General features: G+C 49.2%; 1 protein-coding gene across 14 annotated transcripts in view; it reads right to left on the bottom strand.

Annotated features, from left to right (window-relative positions):
• IKZF4 (IKAROS family zinc finger 4) overlaps window positions 1–23,101 on the bottom strand; it is a 74,099-nt gene that overhangs the window by 13,325 nt on the left and 37,673 nt on the right. For 7 of the 14 annotated variants that reach the window (XM_073319413.1, XM_073319412.1, XM_073319416.1 and 4 more), the window contains 4 exons: window positions 17,948–18,002; window positions 10,317–10,421; window positions 4,355–4,615; window positions 3,976–4,143 (listed from right to left, as the gene is read on the bottom strand). In XM_073319413.1, the coding sequence (XP_073175514.1) occupies window positions 3,976–4,143; window positions 4,355–4,615; window positions 10,317–10,421; window positions 17,948–18,002 (589 nt within the window). The other 7 variants (XM_073319420.1, XM_073319415.1, XM_073319424.1 and 4 more) reach the window with 6 other exon arrangements.

Below are 23,101 nucleotides of genomic sequence, written 5' to 3'. Positions count from 1 at the left end.
GCTGAGCCTCCTCACACACCCTTGCTAACATACCTCGGCTCTGTCCAGTATCAGCCGCTTACTCTCCTGGGACCAGCCTTCACCCGAGTAGAGAATAAGTATCACTCTATGGTCACATGGGGGGAATTTGTGACAAAGAGGCAGAATGATGTAATGGTTAGAGAACTGGATTTCTGGGTTCTATTCCCAAGTCTTCCACTCATTGGCTTTGTGACAAGTCACTTCATTTCTCTTCCTCAGTTTATGCAGCTGAAAAACAGGTTCAGTACCACTTACCTACTTTACAGGACTGCTGGGCATAGAGCCTCCCTCCCGCCACCCTTGCTTTCATCGGTCATGGACTGAACGCTCTTTTGGCCGGGGACCAGCTCTCGTTCAATCATCTGTAAAGCACCTAACGCACGGCTGGTGGCAAGCGAACGCAGTGTAACGATTTCAAGGAAGTAAGGGGGTTATTTTGACTGTCCAGTCTCTCAAAATCCTGAGTGGGGCAGGGGGGTTTCTTCAGGAAAGGCTCTACAGTAAGCAGGGAAAAGCTCTCATGTGAACACAGGCTCCGCGAGGAGCAGCAAATGCTAAAACAGAAGGCGGTCTCCAGGGATGGGAGTCTCATCACAGCTGTCCCATGCGTGGGATGCGGCTTCTGATCTGTTTCAGAACGACGCGGCACGTTTGATCTAGATTTTAAAACCTCACTCTTTTGGACAGCTTATCTTCAGAGACTACAGCCTGGGCATGCCCAAGGGGGACAGCATGAAACGCACATGCCTTTAACCAAGGGGGTGGGAGGAAAACCAGCCCCCAGTTCCTTTCCAGGAAGGCAGGACAGCCCCCTTTCTGTGGCTGAGAAATCCACACACTGACGAGACTTTTTCTTAATAATTAGGTGTTCTAAAGATTCATGTTTGCTATTCTAAACCAGACCAGGGCCTGTCCTATTTCCATGCCTGATACAAGAAGAACTAAGGCTCTAAGGGACCCTTCCTGTGCCACGAGTGCAGCCCTGCAACTGCACCAGCTGGCCTCTGAAGCACAGGAAGGAGACATGGGTTTGAATCCTGCCTTCACGACAAGAACGTCACGAGGGACTCTGCTACTGCCAATCTGTTTGATGTGGAAAGTGCATGAGTGGCAGGACAAAACCCTACCATCAATGGATAGTCTCAGGGGAGACGTGAAGTAGCCACCCTCTCTGACTTGAATGGCTGATCTGTGTAGCATCTAACTGGGGATGTTTGGCGAGTCTTTGCTTAAGAGGAGGCATGGCCTAGAACAGGGATGAACCCTTTGCCCTGCTTCTACCTGCATGTTGCCAGGGAACAGCCAGGGCAACCAGCTCCTTTTCACATGCGTCATGTTCACGTTAAGGAGAACAGATGAGAGCCTTGGTGCTCGCAGTGCAAAGCTCAGAGCCAACATGACCCACGGAGCCAAGCCACTGCTGGATCCCTTGCCAGGGGCCTAATTCACAGCCACACGCTACAAGATGCAACTGGTTAAGGCTGGTCATTTCACCTTTATGCACACCCAGCTCCCAAAATGGGGCTGAGTGACACAGTGCAAAAACCAACCTATGGAACTCACTGCCCCAATGTATCACTAAGGCCAAGAGCTTAGAGAACTAAAACAAAAACATTCATATAGATAATGAGACCTTCCAGGTACAACAGAGAAAATAAGACAAACAGGAACCCTCATGCTTCAGGGCATATGCCAGCCACTCAGGCAGTAACCTCCCTCAAGGGCAAAATTATTCTGTAATTGTCCACTAGTGGATTCCCTGAACCAAGTGGCCCTGGCCACTGCTGGAGACAGGGTATCAGTTTAAACAAGGACCACAGGTCTGGTCCTGTATGGCAATTCCTGTGCTCCACTCTCTCGCCAAAATACTGCACTTACTGACCCTTTCTGAAGCTGCTTGTTAGCAGCCCCACCTCAGGGACAACAGAGAGACCTGCTCGGGCTGCGACACACACACAGAGCAAGTGTCAAAGCACTTTGTTCTGCTATTTTTAAGTCCCATTTTTGTAACTCTTCCCCTGTTCGGAAACAAACAGCACCAGGTAAGATGGAACTCAGCTGGTGCCGAGCTTGGCAGGTACCTCCCAGCCTGCTCCCTAGCAGATCGAGCGGAGCCGTCATTACTAGCTGTCGCCATGAACAACCAGGAGAAGCTGGGGCTGGAAGGGAAGGCAACAGCTGGTGTTGATTGCTGTAGACTGAAGGCCTCTTCAGGATGATGAAGGCATCAAGGCAAACAGGCCACAGCTCAGCCAGCCCTGGCACTGTACAGCGGTCTGGGTGCAGAGAAGAGAGCTCTTGCTGCTGCCTGGCTTTTCTCAACCTCCAAATGAGCCTGGATAAACCAGACAGGCTCTTTGCTCCCTCTGGAATGAGGCTCATTAAGGTTTCTGCTCCCAGCCATTGACTTATTTTATTTTTATTTAATTTTTTTGGCAGGGACGGTCTGGGGGAAAGGATCTTCTTGTTACTGGCTCCCTGTTATCCCTGCAGCCGTAAGACACTAATCTCACTTCATGCTGGTGGGTGAAACTGACCAAGTACAGCGTCAAGATGGTCAGAAAAGAATCGTTACAATAGAAATGTCCGCCACATTCAGTCCAGCGTTTCACCAGCAAGTTGACTTCGTTTTGCTCAGTTACGGTTTACGCAGAGACACCAGAGTCTGTTCCCTGTCCTGCAGAAACATCCAGAGATGCAACAGGCTCAAACCCACTAACTTGCTGTAAAACCCACCACAGACAGAGCACTGAAATGCAGCCAGTCGTGGGTTAATCAGAGATCAGTCCCTGGGCGGGGGTTCCTGCTCTGGGGTTGCTGGTGCCTCACGTTTCTCAGATGCCCCTTTGGCATCTTCAGGCAAGTCACCAATGGAACCTGACAGGTTCCCAAAAGATGGGGAGACAAAGCCCCCAGCCCCAGTGAAAGGAAAGCTTGGGGGCTGCAACATGAGGCTCCTGGCGTGGGGATGTTAAGATAATCAGGGCTCTCCGTCAATGCCATGGAAGGGAAAGAGTTCTGTGGCAGCTCAGTAAAGGACCCCGGGCAAGACCCCGATCAGAAAAGTTCCTGCAGAGGTTGCTTTTTGCAGCCCCCTTGAAGAGAAAAGAAGAGAAAAGAGAAGGAAGCTGGCACACGAGACTCCTGTTTCCCTTTGGCACTCAAAAGGTTAAATGGGAGAGAGTCACAGATGGCTTCAAACACCTGTGTGAACTTTAAAACCCCACAGACACTCCTGCACACAAGTCAAAGGAAAACGAGCGGAGCTCTGAGGGAACTGGTATCTTTCACTCCCACCCCACGCCCTCTCAGCCAGCTGTTACATCATGGAACCAAAGGGGAAAAGCCCCATCTCAAATGCCACATTGAAAAGGACACTGTCAAAACACCAACAGAAAACCCCAGCGGCTTGTTTCCACTGGATAGGGCCAGCCCAGCACCTGCAGCTGGTAGGAGCCAGAGCGAGGACGCCAGCATGAACAACATGAAGGCAATCCCGGGGGCTCTCCTCTGCAATCTAGAGGTGCGGCCCCCAGACAGAAACCATTTTGTTTTCAGTCCGTTCAGGGAAGTTCCCAGACTCTTGGCAAGACACCAGCGGGGCTCCCACTGCACCAAACTCACCGGCTCAGCGGACTGAGGCAGAGACACAAAGTGACTCACTCAAAGCCATGGAGCCAGTTGGGAAGTTAGGCCGACACAAGAGGAAGGCTGGGTCAGCGGTTCAAACGCCAGCCTGGGACACGGGTTCAAGTCCCTGTGTGATCATGGGCGAGGCTCTTACTCTCTCTGGATCTCAGTTCCCCTCTGTGAACAGCAGCACTTCCCTCCCTCGCAGCAGGGAGGTGGTGTGGAGAGATACACTGATCACTGGGAGGTGCTCGGACACTCTGGTGATGGGGGAGCAGACTAGGCTAGATGGAACCCAGGAGTCCTGCCCCCCGAGCTACCCACCTGAGTGTGTGCGGAGGTGGCCGGTGAGCGCGTCTCTCCGGCGGCAGGCGTAGTTGCAGAAGGGACATTTGAAGGGCTTCTCGCCAGAGTGCAGTTTGATGTGCCGCAGGAGGTTCCCCTTCTGGGTGAAGGAGGCTCCACACTGGTTGCAGTGGAACGGTCTCTCTCCTGAAACGCAAGCAGCTCGTGAGACACCTGCCCCTGCAGGGTGGGTTACGAAAACCTTCATGTTTGCCCTGAAATGTCATGCTGGGTGAGGGGGGTCAGACTGACAGCCCGGCAGGGAACACATCCCGCCCCCCCCAGGCCCTCTAGGTGGGAGCACTGTTAAGTGCCCACAGCCCATTCAGTCCTGAGCATCTCTGCCCCGACCACCTACCCGTGTGGCTCCGTTTGTGCACCATCAGCACGTTGGGGCCGATACACACCATTCCGCAGATGTCACATTTCAGCTTGCCATTGGGTAGCCGGATGCCGCCAGGAGAGTGAGGCTCCTGCCCTGTGCCATCACAGTACCCCAGGGGCTCAGAGAGGGAGTCCTCCACAATCACACTGTCCTCTTTCTCGATGAGGCGGTCGTCCTGTGACAGCAGCCTGCTGGCTTCTTCATCACTGTACATTTCCACCTTGATAGAGTTTGCTGCAGGGGGATGGGAGGGACAATACATAAATATACAGTGAATGGAACACACTCAATAGGCCATTTAAAACAACTAATATCACTGACATTCTGTGAGTCATGGCAAAGAAAACAGGGAAGAAAGTTAAATGAGTTGCTTGGCAGCAACACAACTGGTTAAGGGTGCATAAGGACACCGCTCCCCATGGTACTGCCTAGATTGCTCCAATTTCCACAGGAAAACTCAGCAACCTCCCATCGCAGGACATTAAAGAAACGATGGCTCATGGGAGCCAAGAATCACGAGACAACAAGTAGAAACACAACAGGAAAGTGGCCAGATGGAACAAGAAACTTCTCTGTTTTCGATAGTCAGGGCTGGCAAGTAGTGCCGAGAGACCATTGCCGGGTTGAGAAGGGTCACTCGAGAAGAAGCGGAAGACTATGGGTTCCGAGAGCAGTCACCGGGCAAGACACCACGTCTGCGCGCTGGCAGCGGAATGAGAGCTTTGCTGGGCAGCCGCATGGCAGAGCCAGCAAAATCACATCACCCCAGAACATTTGCATGAGAATGAAGGGATGGCTTGTGTCATTTAAACTTGTATGGCACGCGATCCATCACATAGTTAAAAGTAGGAAAAGGGAGCAAGGCCATGCACCGAGCGCCTGAAGCCAAATGCTCCACTTTCCCACTAGGGACGGCCAAGCTGTCAGAGCAGGCCTTGAAATGCACGTGTCCAGCGTAGGACATTCATGTAGTGCTTTGCGTCAATGTCACACTCGCAAGGGAACTCCGCAATTCAAGTGGCAATTCCCTGAAAGTTGACAAGAGTGTGAGCAGCCACACGACACTAACATGAACAACGAAAGGGAACATGGATGCAGACATCCCCAGTGGGGGTACTAGGTAGCTACAATGGTAGATGCTCTGCAATAGGGCCCTGGGTTACTAAAAAGGTCTTGGAACAATCCAGAGCCTCTGGAAAAAAGGCGCGTTGTGGTAAGCCGGGGAAAGACACATGAATGGTGCGGGCCATTATGGAGGAGAGGTCTACAAATGGTGGCTGGCCAGACTGGCCAGGGGCTAGTGAAATACACTTTCAGAACCAAGAGGGAGAAGGGCTGGGGCCATGGAAAGGGATCCTGCTGCATGAGAGCACTTCTGGAAGTGGGGCTACACTGTACGCCCCTGCCCCTCACCCTGAGGGAATGAGGAGGAGAGTGCTGGCCACAGAGGTTTATGGGGACAGTTAGCCGTACTGATCTGCCTGGCTCTTTGTTGCTGCCAAGGTAATCTATACAGCACGGTTTGGGGGGTTTCTAACTGACACCGCACAGTGTGCCTGATCTCCAGCGCATTTCCCAGCCCCCCCGGTTGCAAGCTGCGTCTGTGCACGCGTCTCCTGGTTGCTACCTTTCTTCGCTTCTCCAGCATCACAGGCCGAGACTGGAAATCGGAACGGCGGTGCCAGCCGTGACCTACATTCCCAGCTATTCTAATGATCTGTGGAATGCCACAGATCAAACAGTCCTTCAGAAGACACAAGGCAACTGGACAGCGATAGCTCCCTGCTTATTTTGTTGACAGCAAGCTAGAGCCTGGTGGGCAGAGGAAGGCCTGGGTCTCCCTGTCCCCAGCCTGCTCCTTCCTGAACAGTTTCTGAGCATTTCTCTCCAGATCTTTGGTGCTTTCAGCCCATCCTGGGACAGGTAGTTTTCAGAGTGCCTGAGGAGACGGAAGAGAGCACCTCAGTTCATTAACGCTAGTCACACCCTTAACAAGACACAGCGTCTCCATCTGGGTGTCGTTAGCCTCACGTGAAGTGTGTTTCACCTGGAGAGGAAGGTCTGTGCATGACTCAGTTTAGAAGTTTCCTGCTGTTTTAAGCCATCCCCATCAGCCAAGAACTAGAGGGAATTCCCTCCGGGGATTCCTGATGCTGCTCTTTAGACAGCAAGAGCTGCTTCTTTGTAATGGAGCTCCCCCCAAGCCGTTTTCCTAGCGCTCCTGCAAGGGCTGGGGTGGGCCAGTGAGAGACGGGGAACTGAACAGGTCACCCCCATGGGAGGGAAGACCACCACTAAGCCACATAGAATCTTAACTGCCTTCTTTCAGATATCAGAGTCCTATTTCTTCCATTTAAATGTACCAGATGTGGCTGTTCCTGATCTCTCAGCATGCCAGGAAATTGACAGGTCTGAACTTCAGATTACAAACAAACAGAGGGGCTTTTCTCCCGCTTGGAGGGTAACTGACGTTTGGATTCCCTCACAGAGCCCGTGTTGCCTTCTGGAGATGGGTGTGAGGGCTGGATGTGGGACTAGTCACCATGAACTCCAGAGGGCTGATCCCAGGTTTGATGCGGACACCACCCCAAGGAGCAATGCAAGCCATGTCCTTGTGCAACAGGGACAATTCTTACCTATTGCCTAGGGGGTTCAGTTAACGTGTGCAACATACTTTGAAGAGCTCGGCATGGATTTAGTGCTGTGATTCAACAAAAGAGGACAGTGATTTGACTATCAACCGGTCAATGGGATTAGAGCCTTAATAATGAACCAATTTTTGGATTTGGGGCAGGGCACGCACGTTCCTTCAGGGTGCATTGGCTGGGATGTTGCAGGTTTTCACGGCCCTTCAGTGTGGCAGGTGAGATGGCTGTTAGGTGACCTCCTGGGACCACAGGCTCAGCACTGACATTCTTCAGCAACCTCGCTTCCCACATGCTGGAGATAAGTGAATCCAAACTGCTGTCTGGAAGTGACTGGTCCCTACTGCCTTCCCAGTGAGCGGGTGGCTCACAACAGGACACGTTGTAGGACTCGGTCGCCTGCACTCTGTGGCCCAAGTGCAAGCAAGGCAGCTGCTTGGACTGTCTGGAGAAGGATGGTGAATGCTACATTCCCTCTGCACATCTCTGGTGCCTTTCACCTAAGGATCTCCAAGTGATATAGAAGGCCCGCTTTCACAGATGCGGGAAATGGAGGAATGAAGAGTAGAAGGGGCTCATTTGAGGTTGCTTTAGGTCAGTGGCTGAGCTGGACTCTGGCTTTCCAGTCCCCGCTGTAGCTAACGGACAACGCTGTTTCCCAAAAATTTCTTGGAGAGAGGAACAAAGCTTCTGCTCGGACTTGGGCAATAGCAGATTGCCTGGCATGCCACCGGTCAAGCCTGCTGCTGGAAGTTGGCTGGGATCGACTCTAAGGCTGAAACGCTTTCTTGAGGGAAAAGCACAAAGTTCAAAAAACACCACATTCCACTGGGTGCATCCTGGAGACAGAGCACGACCGGACGCCTCTGTGCACAAACACGAAGTGAAAAGCTCCTCTCCCTTGGCAGGAGCTGCCCGGATACGCGGATGTTTGCTGCACTTTGATTTTTTCTATCCCCCCCCCGAGGACTTATTTTCTTTCTGGGCAGAGGGAGGCTGACTATTGTTCTGCCATTCTCCTTTCAGAACCAATGCAGGGTCCGTTATCGCTGGAGTGCGATTCTCTGCTGGCACGGCAGGTTATATAATATTCCCGCTCCTCTGGGGCACAATGCTCGCTGGATGAACCAGCTGTGAAGTCAAGTCAGATCAGGAGCAATACCATCACCAGCATCCCTCTGTTAAAGGGGAAGAGAGCTCTCTTTTTCTTTAGATCGGTCCATGGGTTGGATTCTCTCTGCATATGCCCAAGTGAAAAGTTGAGCGTCTCTCTGGGTTTTCCTGCCTGAGACCTAAAATCTGATTCTTTGAGGGGGCCTTCTAACCATTATTACAGAACAAGAGCCACATGCGAAATAATAGCGGAGAAAAGGGAACAGACTAGGGCTAATTCACCCTCGTGCAACCTTACTGCTTTGGGTCTAACTTGTCCTAGAACCCTTAGGGCAGCCTCCAGATCCAAGCATCTGGGAGCTAATGGAAGCACGTGCTGAAAGTGGGTGAACTATGCAGCAATTTCTCTTTTATGGAAAGGAAATTCTGAGCTTACAGGAGAGAGAGGAGAGATCAGAGCGAACGATGTTACCCGTTCAGTTTCAGTTTGGGGGAGGACTGAACTCAGGGCTTGCAAGCAGACCAGGAATCAGTTCTCGGTTCTCTTGCTTTAATGCTATTTTATTAAAGGGATAACAGTGCTGTACGAGCTGTAGGGAGACTCGGCCCCTGCCCCGGAAGCCTTTGATGTAAATAGCATGTTTACAATTGAAGCCTACATCAGCCTTGCTAAGTTCCACTTGTCCTAGGGTCATGCCATTTTTGACATGCAAGTGACACATTACATTTCTCAGCAATCACTGCAGTGAAGGGTGGGCGAGTAGATGGAGGATTTCGGGGGCAATTCTGAAATCAGACCTGCCTATTTTACTGATGTGGGCTCTGAAATGTATTTTAAAAAGCAGCTTAATTCATCTTTGGACCGTGGAGAAAGATTTCAGTTGCAATGCAGAGACGGAGCTGAAATGTTTCACCTTACAAACTTTCAATCGGAAGGGCGTCCAAACTCCATTGCTCCTTCCCACCCCAGCCTGGCTCATCACTCATCCTAGCCACTCTCACATTATGGGATAGTCCACCAAAGCAGCAGCTTGACACAGACAAGCCTTTATCGGGCCACGCCAATGCAACTCCAGGCTGTGACGTTAAAGTTCCACGAAGGAGGGGGAGAACGTTTCCAGAGTGTGCTGGAACTGGATCGACTTGACGACGCCTGCAATCTCAGGTGATCAGAGGTTGCAAATCATCGGTCATGGCTGGCGTTAAGACGGCATACTCCTTCGATTTTCCGGCTCGTTCCGTCTCCTAGGCTCGAGGTTAAGATTTAATGTTCACCAGCCCTACCAGCATGTCAGTGCCACTTGAGAGCTGCCCTTCCTAACCTTACTGCTTTGCCCATCCCTTCACCAACCCGGCCCTGCATGTTGCTGGACTTCCAGATACCTTGCTCAGCCAGCTGGGCTAGGAGGGAGCCCTACGCACGGCTCCAGATGCACAGGAGCTGTGTCCAGAGTCATGTTCTCATGCCGAGGTCTGGTCTCAGACAGTGCAAGATCTTTTAACCACTTGTCTGGAGAGGGGCGCATGCGTCGGTCTCGAGCTGGAGAGGTTCATTTCAACATGCTCAGCAGCTTTCAGAACCCTACCGTCGCCCCAGAACAATCCCGCTCCTGCTAACACACGCTCCCAGCTGCAACACGGCTCTAGACACACAGTGCCCGCTCTCTGCTGGATGCGAACGCAGAGAGCCTCATCACCACCAACTCCACGCCGGCCCCAACTCCCTTTGAGAGGGTAACAGAGAGGTGGCCCTGTTCCATTTCCCATGCATCGACCTGGTGGTTGCAATGAGCACTTCGTTACTATGCAGCCCCTGGGGTTTATTCTCCCCCCACCCCGCGCAAACTCCTCTCCTGTTAACAGAGGCGGGAGCACGCAGCTGTTTTGGTTCTGGGCCAAACAAACAAATGACGCTTTTTTGGGGAGTATGGAATTTAGCAGGGCAGGGTTACACACAGGTGACTTTAAACCTCAAGGCAGAGAGGCCCGTAGCTCAGGTAAGTAACCCCACTGCGGCTATGAACACAAGAACTGAAGTCAGAATTTATCCTCTTCAGTTTGAAGAGTCAAATTCTAAAGGAAACTCATTGCACCAAACTTCCTGGTTGGCCTATCAGAGAGCCCAGCCTTAATCCGGAGGAGCCGGCTGCATCTGGCGAGGGGGACGCTGTACTCACCACTCAGGGAGCGGCTCGGGGAGGAGTGCTGGCTGTTTGGGGTGCTCACCGTGGGTCCCACGATCGCCGAGCTGAACTCCTTCTCCAGAGAGGAATCCCCACTACCTTTGGGAATAAGAAGCAGGGAACACAGATGAGATGTGGCTGCTCCTGCTAGCTTTAAGATCGCTTTCAGTCAGTGAAATCATCTCCCTCATAACCAAAGCCCCGGAGCCCGGGAAAGAGGCTCCGGCTGGCTCTCAGGCACCTCTTGTTTCGTTGTCAGAAGACAAACACCAGCGTGCTGCTCACAGCAAGACAAACCCTTCCTTACCGGGAGGTAGGTGTGTGCGTGTGGGGAGAATACGATGGCCACGGACCTAGGTACATTCCAGGTGCCATGCAAACTGGGTTCTACTTTCCAGTGAAGTGGTTAGTGGACAGACAACCCCAGCAAACTTGAAAGGATCCACATATCTATGTGCAAGGATGACCACCGGGCCGCAGCGGAAAGGTGGATCACAGGTGTATTGGCCCCCTGGCTACGCAAGCGTTTGGGACTGCTCCCACGGGATCCCCTTTGCCAGTACAACAGGGCAGCAGTCAGACGGGCTGAAGCTCTCCCCAGGTGGAGGTCTGTTTTCTGTAGCCCAACGGGGACTGTGAGCGAGCACATGATGCACGCTGGTTTGCAACCACCAACTGGGAGTGGACATTTCCCACAACAAGGTGGCTGTCAAAAAATCAGCCCTGGGAGGCCAGGGTTAATTCAATCCAGCAGGGTAGATTCAGCTCTTCACCCTCCTGTGATTAATGATGCACAGCACGGCTTCTTGCTTGGACAAACCCTTACGGGCCAACAGCCTACCTGCTGCAAACAGACACGCAAGAACCTTTGGGGCAGCTCACACGTGCGGCGCACGAGTGAATGTCCCCTCCCCACCGCTGTTGCATGCTGGCTGCTGCTCTGCACCCCAGAAGTGGCTGCGTCTCAGTGGTGTGGCATGAACAGGGTTGGCGAGAAGCTTTGGGATGAAGAAGGCTGTAGCAGTGTGAACTTTTAATGCAGATGGTAAAACTGTTTTCAATAGCTGCATCTGGATAAACCCGTGTCCCAACACACGCAGCGTTGAGCTCACCCCGTTGTCTGACGGGGCAGAGGGAATGCTGCATCAGGAGGCCAAGCCGGCAAGGGGAGTCATTTACCATAAATGCTCTGAAGTGATGTGGTGGGCTGCAAACCACCACTCGGCCACCGCGCTGAGCTGGGACTCCCCAGGCAGCTTTCTGCCCCCTCTAGCCCCACCCTGGAGCAATATTTTAAGAGATTTTCTGTTCCCCTGGGTTGGAGTGCTTGAGATCCCCCAGATCCTCTCCCCCATGCTTTGACTGGCTCAATAAGATGTTGCTGGAAAGTTTGAGTCATGCTAAGACAACACGCATCACCAGCAGAAGCCACACACCACGGATAATGGATATTAGCTCTGAATTAGGACAGGTTAACGAGACAATTTCAGACAAACACACACAACACTAAGAAACCCAGTGATGCAGCAGGGTTCAGTCAGAGCGATTTAACAGACCCTAAGAGCTGGACCCAGCATCGGCTCAGTCCCTGCCAGCATGAGTTAGGTGTTACGGTTGGACTAGATGCACGGAGCGTACATTCTACAGCCGGAAAGCCTCTCCGAAAAGGCACTTTGGGGAGGGGGAACAGGGGTACCCTGATCTCTGTTAAAGACACTTAGCACCTCTGATTATGAACCATGCTCTGTTCCCACAGCCCTGCCAGCATTTGCCTTTTTGTCATTCTTCCTTGGTCAGACGCCCGCGGTAGCATTTCAAATCGTCAAGTGTTTCCCTCTCCCCCCCCACATCGCTTGATCTCCATCTAAAGATATTTCTTCTGCACAGCATGTTAAAGAACCCGCACCCCCTTTTTCCTCCCCACCTCCAATGACACCAAACGTGGAGAGAGACAGAAATGGCACGGAGTTATCCCCTCAGCCCTCCCATTTCACTTACATTATTCTACCTTGCTGAAGATACCCTGGAGTGTTCTCACAGCCAACTCCTTGGAAACAGCACTGGAATACAGGCTGTGTGTGCATGTCTGCATGGCAGTGGTAGGGTGAACTCAGCCACTCACCTTCCAGGAAGAGCAGATTCCTGGAAGTGAGAGAAACGGCCGTCATTTTACAGTCAAGCGGCATAGTTAGCAGGAATTCAGGGCTGCGGCATCCCCTTTTGCAGAGATGCACGCTCGCCGCCCCCCCGGCTGCTCGGCGGGTGGGTGCACGTGTCCGAAAATAGCACAGCCAGTCAGAGGGCAAGGCTGGGCCATCCCCTTAACAAGCCAGTTAAGGGAAAAAGGTGCTAACCCTGGAGCCCTGTCTCCATGGGAAATGGCTGCAAGGCACCCAGCACGCACAGAGCATTGTCCAAACCCACACAAGAGGGACTGAATGCTGCAGAGGGGGGAATACACCTCACACTGCAAAGCTACAGATCTGCCATCACGGACCTTGCAATCCACGGACACGCCACGCAACTGGGCAAAGTACCATGAAATACAACGGGTGGGGGGCGGGAGGGAGTGTTTTCCTAGTACACGTAACCCATGACTAGGCCTCTAACAAGCCACCCTCCAAGCATTCAGTTAAGGACAGAACATTGGGGTAGCCCTGTCAGTTGTTGTAATGGGTTTTGAGGGGAGGGTGTCTTTAAATCTTAGTCATGGATTGAAGATGGGTGGGGAAATATTTAACGCAATCCAGATCCTGGCAAGCGACCGGGGTCCTGGGGAGCTCCAAGACAGCCAAGTGCCCCCTCCTCCAAGAGGGCTTTAACCCTTTCCTTCTTCCTGCAAACTGCTCTGGTTAAGTCACCTGCACCTATCAAAGCGGCCCAGGAACTCACAATGGAATTAGCAGGTTTCCTTTCAATACACACACAAAGAAGAACTGCAGCTTTGTCCCACTCCTTTGACCTACTTTTTGGAGGGACTAGTGTATGGCTTCTGATCGTCTCTTCAGAGTTTTTGACTCAAATAATTCCTCCAGCTTTAAGACTTCAGGCAGAGTAAAGCAACACTTAACTAAATGTGTGCATAAGTCTTGCACACAACACAAAATAACAATTTGCTCGTCTATAGCACCTGTTGTCCAAAGTAATTAAACCTCACTTAGCTGCTGTATGCTATTATCCCCATTTCACAGATGGGGAAACTGAGGCAAAGAGAGACCGAAAGCAACTACTTTCACCCAGATGACAATCAGCGGCAAACTTGGGAACAGAACTCAGGAATCCTTGCTCCCATGCCCCCAGCCTCACACACACACACACACACACTTCTCTGCTTCCAGCAAACACCTCAGGCAAAAGGCGAGACAAACAGATGGTGTCAGTAGGTAGCAAGGACCCCACTGTCCCAGTGTCAGAGAGCACATGTGTTTGATGGTAACATGACAGCAAAGTCCTAATCACAGAGAATGGCTCTTACTTTCTTTTTAAAAACCATGGAGATAGTGTTCTCTCCCTACACAACCCAAGGATTTGTTGCCTCAGGGAACTCAGATGCCATATGTGTTGTTTACTGCCTCCGTGACTGGTAGTAACTGAGTCATTACCAGAGCTGATCAAAAACTGTATTTTAATTTTCCCACAAAAAGTTCCCATTTTCTTAAAAAACATTTTCAGCTTTTCAGTTGTCCAAGGAAAGCCTGAAAATCTGACAAAATCAGAAATTCCCAAGTGAAAGTTTCCCTTTAATTACAGAGCCGGTTTTTGTGGAAGAGAGTTTTGGCACAAGTTTTAGTTTTGTTTTTTTTCTTTTTGAACCAACTCTAGTCATTCCTGACCCTTGGCTAGTTAAGACCTGAATCAAATGATTGGGTGGCTCGTGGTCTGGTTCCTAGCAGAGAGGTAAACGCTGAGAACATCACACGGATCCCCCTTGCAGACTGTCTAAACTGTGAGGTCAAAGATCGAATGGGCCATGGAGAGTAAATTCCCCCACTCCCCAAAGGGGGGCCTTCAGGGCAGGGCTTGGTCTATGCTGTAGCTGAGCACAATATTCTCGTTTTGGGGTTAGAGGACTTCAGTCTCCAGCACGATCCATCAGGCACTTCTCATTGGCACTAAACTCACTTTAAAAGACACTTTCTGATGAAGCCACCGCTCCACGCGCCACTCACCATGTTGCGGGCTTGCACTCTGGGCCAAATTTAGATGTGGTGTAAGCAGGTGCAACTCCACTGGCTTCCACTGGGCCTGACTTTCGCCCCCTACTAATGTGGTATCAAAGCATCAGTAAGAATGGAAGGTGGAGCCCGATCCTCTGGATCATTAGTTCCCATTTTCCTGGCGAAAGGTTTCCTGCTAGGTATGCCAGTGTGTTTAGTCCCTTGCCCACATCCCTTCGCAGCCTGGGACGATAAGCAGCTTCTGAATTCCTTCTGGTCACGCTTCCCTCTTGCACCAGGTGGCTACAGGGCAAGTATGTGTAGGGCATCCTTGACAAAAAGCGAACACCGACCTGGACAGCTTTGCTACCCCACAGGGGGGAGGAGAATTTGATTGTGTGACTCCAATTCTTCTCCCCTCCTTGATCAGTCCCTTCGCTACTTTATTCCTTGACAAGCTGCCAGCAGCTGCTTGCAATTCAGAGTTCCCGCACCCTAAGCTCACGCAGGATTCAAATTACATCAACGGAGCGGCTCTCTTTTCATTTCAAGCATTCTTATGGAACTACAGCATCTCCATGGAGTTCAGGGGCAAACGGCAACCTGCTGCAAAGGCGGTGGGGAGGGGCCAGGCTCACCAGAAAATTCCCAAAGAAAAGGAAAGCAACAGCTTGCAAGACAATGCAAACCTTGGAGCAGAGTGCACCCAGGCATGGTCAAACTCGGCTGCTGCAAAGCAGGGAGACGCAGCTCTGCCAAGTGGGAAACTGAACTAACCTAGCAAAGCAGCCACTTCCAGCCAGCGCCCACCCTCGTCCTCACGGAAGCATTTTGTGACTTAACAAGGGGGCATCCTGGCGGCCAGAACCGAGGGCTTTACGGCGACCCAGACCCAGTCAAAGCACAGCACTGACAAAAACCAACAATCCAGCCACCAGCGCTCATCCTCCAGGGATCAGAGGAAGCTTCTTTTCTTAAAAACAAAACAAAAAACCAACGACCGACTCAAGCTCGTTGGGTTCTGTCAGTCAGGGAGGGCAGGACTCTGATGCAAACAGACGCTGTTCAAGTTTCCTTGCCCAGCTCCGTCAGTGCACCCCAATCCTGGCCGGTGGCAGTACCCCTGTTTAACAGCCCCGGCTCTGCCCCAAAGCTCTATATTAATGCACTTCACTTCCCACCTTCACCCCTGGAAGTCCAGATCTTTTGGTCACTGCCCATGCAGCTCCATCCGCTTATCACCTTCATCTACAATCTGAATTCAGGGAAGCTCTATGGCCTGTGCTATGCAAGAGGTCAGACAGATGCCTTCAGTGCTCCATTCTGGTTTTATAATTGATAAATCTACCCCAAACCTTATCCTTATCCAAGGCTTTCCTTGAGCAGAGACTGCATTTCAAACTGAAAGATGATATGGATGCATACCCACTAGAGAACTGCAGGGCCCCACCAAGCTAGCATTCACTTCTCACCTACAAAGACTAGGCACCAGGTTTCCAGCAGCAACCCTCTAGTCTCTGAAACTCACTGGCACTCCTGAGCCCATATCTCGAGGTGTTCACAAGTCACTGATGGCCTGACACTATCATTCTGACCCACTCTCTCCACCCACACCCAAAAGGGCCTTCTTGTTGCCAACAGATTGTTACAATCAATCAACAACAAAGAGGTGAACTCACCCCATGCACACACCTCGCAATATTTCATGGCTCCAGATTTAATCTTAACACTCTCTAACAAACAATAGCACGCTGTCTGGCAGGACAGATTTCAGAGACGCCATGGGGGTCTTAAACATCACATGTGATTGCAAGTTTACCATTGTGTATTCGTGTGCAGAAGAACGGAGTCTAACAGGAGAGACTAAAATATCCATCCTATAAACATAAGCGGGGTACTAAACACCTTTGACTATCTAGTATTGCAGATCAAGCGAGATGTCACTGGAAAGACACTTTTCCTTCTGTTTGCAGCGAGGGCTGAGATCTGACCTGTGGTCTGGAGGACCCGAGGTACTAATGATCACCATGATCATGAAGAGAGAGGGGGAGACAGTATGGTTACACCCCAGCAGGGAAGAGAAATTTTATTTGAGGTATAGAGACACGGGGTCTAAACATCAAATCATATGCAACTGAATCAACTGACTGAATACAACAACAGGTCATTTATGAATGCCTGGAACATGCTGGAGATTAATGTCCTTGGGAAATGTCTGTACTAACGCTCTAGGAGGAATTATGAAGACTCACTAGTAGTATCTTTTAAAACGTGTGGCTTAAGAAGAGAAGGAACAGCTCCCCCCAAGACGGGGAGGTAGGGGAGGCAGCTGTGTACTAGTCTCTAGGCTCAGCAACCCCCACCCCCTTGGGTTGAAGGTCTGTGGGAACTGGACTAGAGAGAGGGGAAGAGAGCCCCGAAGATCTTTCACTTGGGGAGAAAAGGGAAGCTAGCCTGTTGCTCTTCTATGACAAGGTCTTGGCCTTGGTATGATCAGCCATTTTGAGTTATCTTGCTGGGAGCACACGGTAAGGATTTTACCTTGAACCCAGACAGTAGCTTGGTAAATGAAGTCTTAGCCATTGGAAGTGTGATTTGTTGTGTGTTACTTGGAGTCCTTTCTACCTTTATTCCCTTGAACTCACTTAATGTATGCTCTTTTGTTAATAAAAGAGTTTATTTTTACTATAGACCAAGCGAGTGCTGTGTTGAACTGGAAGTGAGTATCAACTCCAGTTAAAGTGATGAGCTGGTGGGATGGGACTCTTCACAAGAGCAAATCAACCTTATTATTTCCCCGAGCTGGCCAGGAGAGGGCTGGACACGTCAAGGCATACGGTTTTGGGGAAACTCGGGAAGGAGGGTGCATTGGGGTCATCTCAATGGTTGTAACCCAGGCTGGGGCTATATTCAGGCTGTTGAACCAACTAAGCACAGACACTCAGGATGTGATCTGCACACTTCTTGCTGACTGTGAGCTGGATGTTAATCTCCAGCAGGCCGAGAACTACAGTGTCAAGGCCTTGTAAGGCACCCAGGTTTGCATAGCAAGTAGTGAGACAACCTCTCACTGGCCTGGATTTGCACCCTGAACAGACTGGACCATCACACACGAGTAACCAAGTTTTTAAAATCTGGTATAATCAATTTATAATTGATCCTGGCAAACTAAAGTCTAACTCAGTTTCTAAAACTGTCCTTATTGACAGTGGACGTATTTGTTGCTGAGAAGGGGAAGGCCAACAACTTGTGTTAATACTTTTCAGATATTAGTATTAACAAGATACGCTAGATAATCTGAAAACAATCCATATCACCACCATAAATTATGTGCCTTACGGTAGAGCTGTGGAGCAAAGCAACACACCGGCATTAGACTCCCATACAGGTAACTGCTGAGCATCAGAAAATGGCCTTTTGAAATATAGACATCCAAAATATCGGACAACAGCAAAACAAGTGACATACCAGATATGTAGGAGCGTCCATTGCAGTCTTCTATATCCATCTTTAAGGTACTTTGCTGAAAGAGAAAGCAGGGGTCTATCAGCAAGTCTCTGGAAATGCAGGGCTGGAATCTCTTCCCAGACACAACCTCTTTAGTAAAAGGGGCCATCAACCTCTGATAGTGGATGAATTACTTACCCAGCCTTGATTTATAAATGCCAGCTTGCAGCACTGACTTTGACACAGTGGAACAAGCTAAAACTTTGATTTGATCCCCGCTTTGGAACTAAATTTTTATTGCCCACTAAAGAGCTACTTTCTAGGCACCGAGAAACAACTTTCTATTGGAAAGCAAAAACTGGTTTTAAGCTGTAGCTATTATACAGTGGTCAATGCAATGAAGGGATGGCAGTTTGCAGTACATAGCATCCAACTAACAAGCAATGATTCCCAACAAACAAAACGAATACAGTGTGTTTTCATCCGAGCCTCTGCCTTCAGCTCTCTGCCATCACAGTTCTGCAGCAGTTACATGGGAGTCTGTTTTTCAAATGGCATTAGTTCTTAAAAGTCAGACTTGTAACACTGGAAGTGGTGTAAGACGGGAGGGAAAAGCAGCTGTCAATTCTCCTGGAGCATCTAACAAGGCAAGACCTGATTCAAACTTCACTGGTCCAGAAGGACAAGTGCCCGCAGGCCGCTGCTAATTAATTTGAAACCTCAAGTGGTGAGATATGATAGCAGTTGTACATACAATTCATTTAATCCACCTGAGTCTTTGCCCCATTTCAACAGGGGACTTCTCTATTGAAAACCGATGCTGGTATAAATGGGGTGGCAGCAGGTACATGAAGTCTGGAGTGGGAGAAGTGTTTAACTGAAGCATTCAGCTTCATTTTGTCAATGAAAGAAGATGCTTCTTTGGGCAATGAGACTGAAAACTAGCACACAACGTGCCACTGAGCAGCCTGGCAACAGCCATTCCAAAGATCACGCTCGAATAAAAGCAAAATCTGCCTTCTATTTTGCCTCTTGATGCCCTGCAGAGATAATGAACATTTTATACATCCAAATGGCTTTTTGTCAATTACATTGGTTGTTTAAAAAACAAAATGAGGACAGCCTCAAAAAACACAAGTTTGGCTGTTTAGAATTCACGCTGTAATTGGCAGTTGGTATGTTCAGAAACTAAGAGAAGTTGCTGCAGAGAACAATTAAAAGTGATCATTTGCAGAATGTGAACACAAAGGGGAAAAGACCAATAGAATTAACTTTTTTCCTCCCTTTTTTAATGATCAAATGTTACTTAAAGACAGTGCAAACTGCTTTTTTTTCCCCTTTTTTTTTCTTTTTTTTCAAAAAGGTCAGAGAAAATCTGAGTTACCCCCTTCTGATCATTCCCATTTTAGAGAGGATTTTTTTTTTTTAACCAAAGGAACTCAAATCATAGAATATCAGGGTTGGAAGGGACCTCAGGAGGTCATCTAGTCCAAACCTCTACTCAAAGCAGGACCAGTCCCCAATTTTTGCCCCAGATCCCAAAATGGCCCCCTCAAGGATTGAACTCACAACCCTTGGTTTAGCAGGCCAATGCTCAAACCCCTGAGCTATCCCTCCCCACACAATAAATGGTGTTAATGTTACCAATTTTATAACCAAACTGCTACCAGCATACAGGAGATCACTACAGAAATAGACAGGGCAACCAGGGAGACAGGATGGCTTAGTGGCTTGAGCAATGGACTGGGACTCGTGAAAGCTTGGGTCTAGTCCCAGCTTGGGCCAGGTCACTCTGTATCTCATCTGCAAAGCAGGGACAAGTTTACTGACCACCTTTGTAAAGCATGTTCAGATTCCTGGATGAAAAGTAGGACATATTTATTTATTTCATTAATTTACTAATCGCTTTCTATTAAGCCACCAGCTCTAATTACTCATTTTTAAATGAAGTTTAGGTCTTGCCAACCCCCACTGCGTCGAAAAGCATCCATAAAAACAAGCTGGCTTTGACGACACAGAGCCTTTCACTCCTGGGTCACCAGTTTAAAGTCAGGCCAGGTCAGCAGTGGTGGTGGTTTCCGTTGGAGAGCTATTTGTCAGTCTGTCTTTCTCCTGTGAGCTGGTGGATCTCCGCTCAGTTCCAGTAACGCAAGTATCCCCACTACAAATACTAAAATGGGCTCTGCTGCTGGTAAGAAACTGCCCTTTCAGTCCTAAAGGTGGTATGGAATCTCCAAAGCAAAGACAAACCTTGATGGTGGGAGTGTGGGGGAGTTTATGTGGCTGCTTGCTCCTATTTCGTAGATAAACAAGAGGACTCGGTCCCCGATGCGTCACTCACATTTTCACAGTTAATCATGCTAAATAAACTGACCAAAAAAAAAAAAAAAAAATCAAGCAGAGAGGCTCTCTTCTTTTACTGTCATCCCAGTTTTAAAAAAACTGGAGACAACGGGTCCTTACTCTACCTGCTACTCAAAACGCTGGATTTGTCAGTTATTCAGTTCCAAGGGCTGAATTACACAGGAAAAGCTTCCTACCCACAGTGGCGATTAACTTTACGAGATGAAAATAATGTAGGTTGAAATATATATTTCAACCCCAGGTTATACAGTAACTGCCTCCTGCATTTTTATTTTTGTTGAATCCATAATTTTGCTGTTTAATGTTATACACACACACTTGGGGATTTGCCTGGCTCCATACAAAGGGCACACAACACGCTAATAAAAATAATGGTTATTTAGCGCACTCCCTCCCCTTTCCCTGTACTCTGAAGAAGCCATTGAAAACACTCAATTAAAAAACAAAACACAAAGCACCAAAACAAAATGCGAAGGGATTATCCTAAAATCTTTCGAAAGATGAGTGTTTATTGATGTTTAAAAGTGGATTATTTGGTATGAACTGGGACCATTTCTCAGATTTCCCCAATTGATTTTATTGTTTAATAAAGCAGGTGCCCATTTCAAATCATGTTCTGTTGACGCCAACTTGAACTAACACGGCCCCATCTATTGCCATAAGACCCTTAATGACAAAGCAGAGTTTGCTTTGGCTCTGTAACGCTACATGCAGGACAAGCCAAACCGGACTTACTCTTGCAGCCAGCATGTTCGTTGCTTTTCCACCGACTTGGTGCTCAGCAGAGCACCATCACTTGAACACACAACCAGTGCAAGCTTCCCTGTACGCCCCTCAATATGCCTCAGCCCCGTCCTAGAGGAAACTCTGGGCCCCATTCAATCCTTGGCATCTTGGCCAACGCGAAGAACAATTTCAATTTCTGTTTTCAACTGTCCGCAGGGGCTGGCAAGGAACAGGACCGAGATCGACTCATTTCACACAAGCGAAGTAATCGGAAAGTAATGCCGCGAGCGCTGCCGAGCTGGAGGCCCAGGTCTGCAGCCATGACTCCTTATTCACACCAGCAGCCCCTGTCGAGTCAATGAGTCTGGGCCCAGCATCGAGGAAGCGAGGCTCAGACGCCGTCTCTGTATTTTAAAAGAGGAGAAGAGAACCGGGAACTCCTTACAGCAGTTGGCCAAGCCAGGTGCAGAGCAGCAGGAATTTTTACTTTTGAAGACTGGCTACATCTGGTAAATAAGGCATTACTCATCTAAACCCACTAGCAATGACTGGCCTTCAGGACCCTCAGCTGAACAAAGAGTTTTGTTGATTTTTTTTTCTGAGACACATTTTTACACACACACACACACACACACACCATCTGCACTGATCAGACCCTAGATCTCAAAGTCAGCAATGCCCGGTGATCGAAAACAATCCCGGGTTTAAAGGAACTGATTGCTTCAAAGGATGAATTTTACATTTTGGTGACACGCGCTGGGTCTGGAAGGAATCTGATTATAAAGGAAGATCAAATGGTTACGTTCTCAGGTTTGCGCTCAATTGCCAGTTAGCAATTGCTTGATAGGAGTGCGCTTGTATTTACAACACTATCTTTGTCCCAAAGCCTTTTACAAATGCTGAATGATCAGCCCCTATGAAATACAGCTGCCTCCAGAATGGTCTGCACAATTGAAAGGGAAGGGGCTATTTAGATCACTGGAGGATCCCCTATTCTTAAGAACAGTGTCCCATGGGATCTTTGATGTCCACACAGAAAAGTCATGACCCTCCTTGGTTTATAAGGTCCTGTGTGAAAGATCCAGAGCAAAATGCACAAAACAGTTTCTACCCTTTCCAAGGAGATAGTCCATGCTTCTGGAGATTTGACCCTGCAGCAACAGGGACATGAAACATGTCAAACTTCACACTTTGACCATTGAGTCATCCCATCTCACGCTGCTACTGTGGCAGAGAGCAGGCCAATACCTACCCTGTCCTCCTAGCTTTCAGACTTGATCGTCAGGTTGAGCATTAGGAACTTAAATGCACTAAAATGAGAGCAGAGTGGCTTTAGAACTGCTTGAAGTTCTCATCCCCTCTGAAATAAGGACTTTTTCCCTAGTGACAAGACTCAGGGGAAAAAACCTTAGAAATAGCCCAATTAAAAGCAAAATCTCAAATCTCACTGTGATGCAGTTTGTAAATGTCCTTTGCACTGAGAGAGGCTTTTGAGAAAAGCTAGGCGTGGAATGCCTTATGGAGGGGGGAAAAGGGCTGCATCACAATGTATTTAGTAGTTATTTGGATTATGAAAGAATTCTAGAGATAGAAAAGTCCTGTTACGTCACACCTAGTCCATCTGTCCCCAGACTTCTGTCTACTTCCAAGCATCTCAAACCGAGGATTCCATCAGTCCCTTGAGACACAATTCTACAGTCCTATTGTTCTCACTGGAAGACAACCTAAATTTTTCTTCTCTTAATTTCATCCCATTACTCTGATAATACCCTAAGTACTGTGAAATAGTGCTCTGCATTTTAAATATCCCAACGTCAGCCGTGGAACACTTTTCAGATTCCTGATGCCATAATTGCAAGAACGAGAACACTAAATTCCAACCAAATTATACCGAGGCATCTGCATTATTACAAGTAGGATCACAATGAACATTAACCCCTAATGAGAAGAAGCCTCTCAGGCCGCACAAGTCTTTGAACCACCGCCTTTCCCGGGCCGTGAGGCTCGCGGAGAGCGCTAGGTACCTGGCTCCTGGGTGAGGGAAACGCGGGAAGTGGGGTGGAGTTTTCGGGGGACGTTGCGTTG

This window comes from Lepidochelys kempii, chromosome 20 (genome assembly GCF_965140265.1).
Source record: "Lepidochelys kempii isolate rLepKem1 chromosome 20, rLepKem1.hap2, whole genome shotgun sequence".
Taxonomy (NCBI): Eukaryota; Metazoa; Chordata; order Testudines; family Cheloniidae; genus Lepidochelys; species Lepidochelys kempii.
The sequence above is the reverse complement of the archived record's forward strand: the minus strand, read 5'-3'. Positions and strand labels throughout refer to the sequence as shown.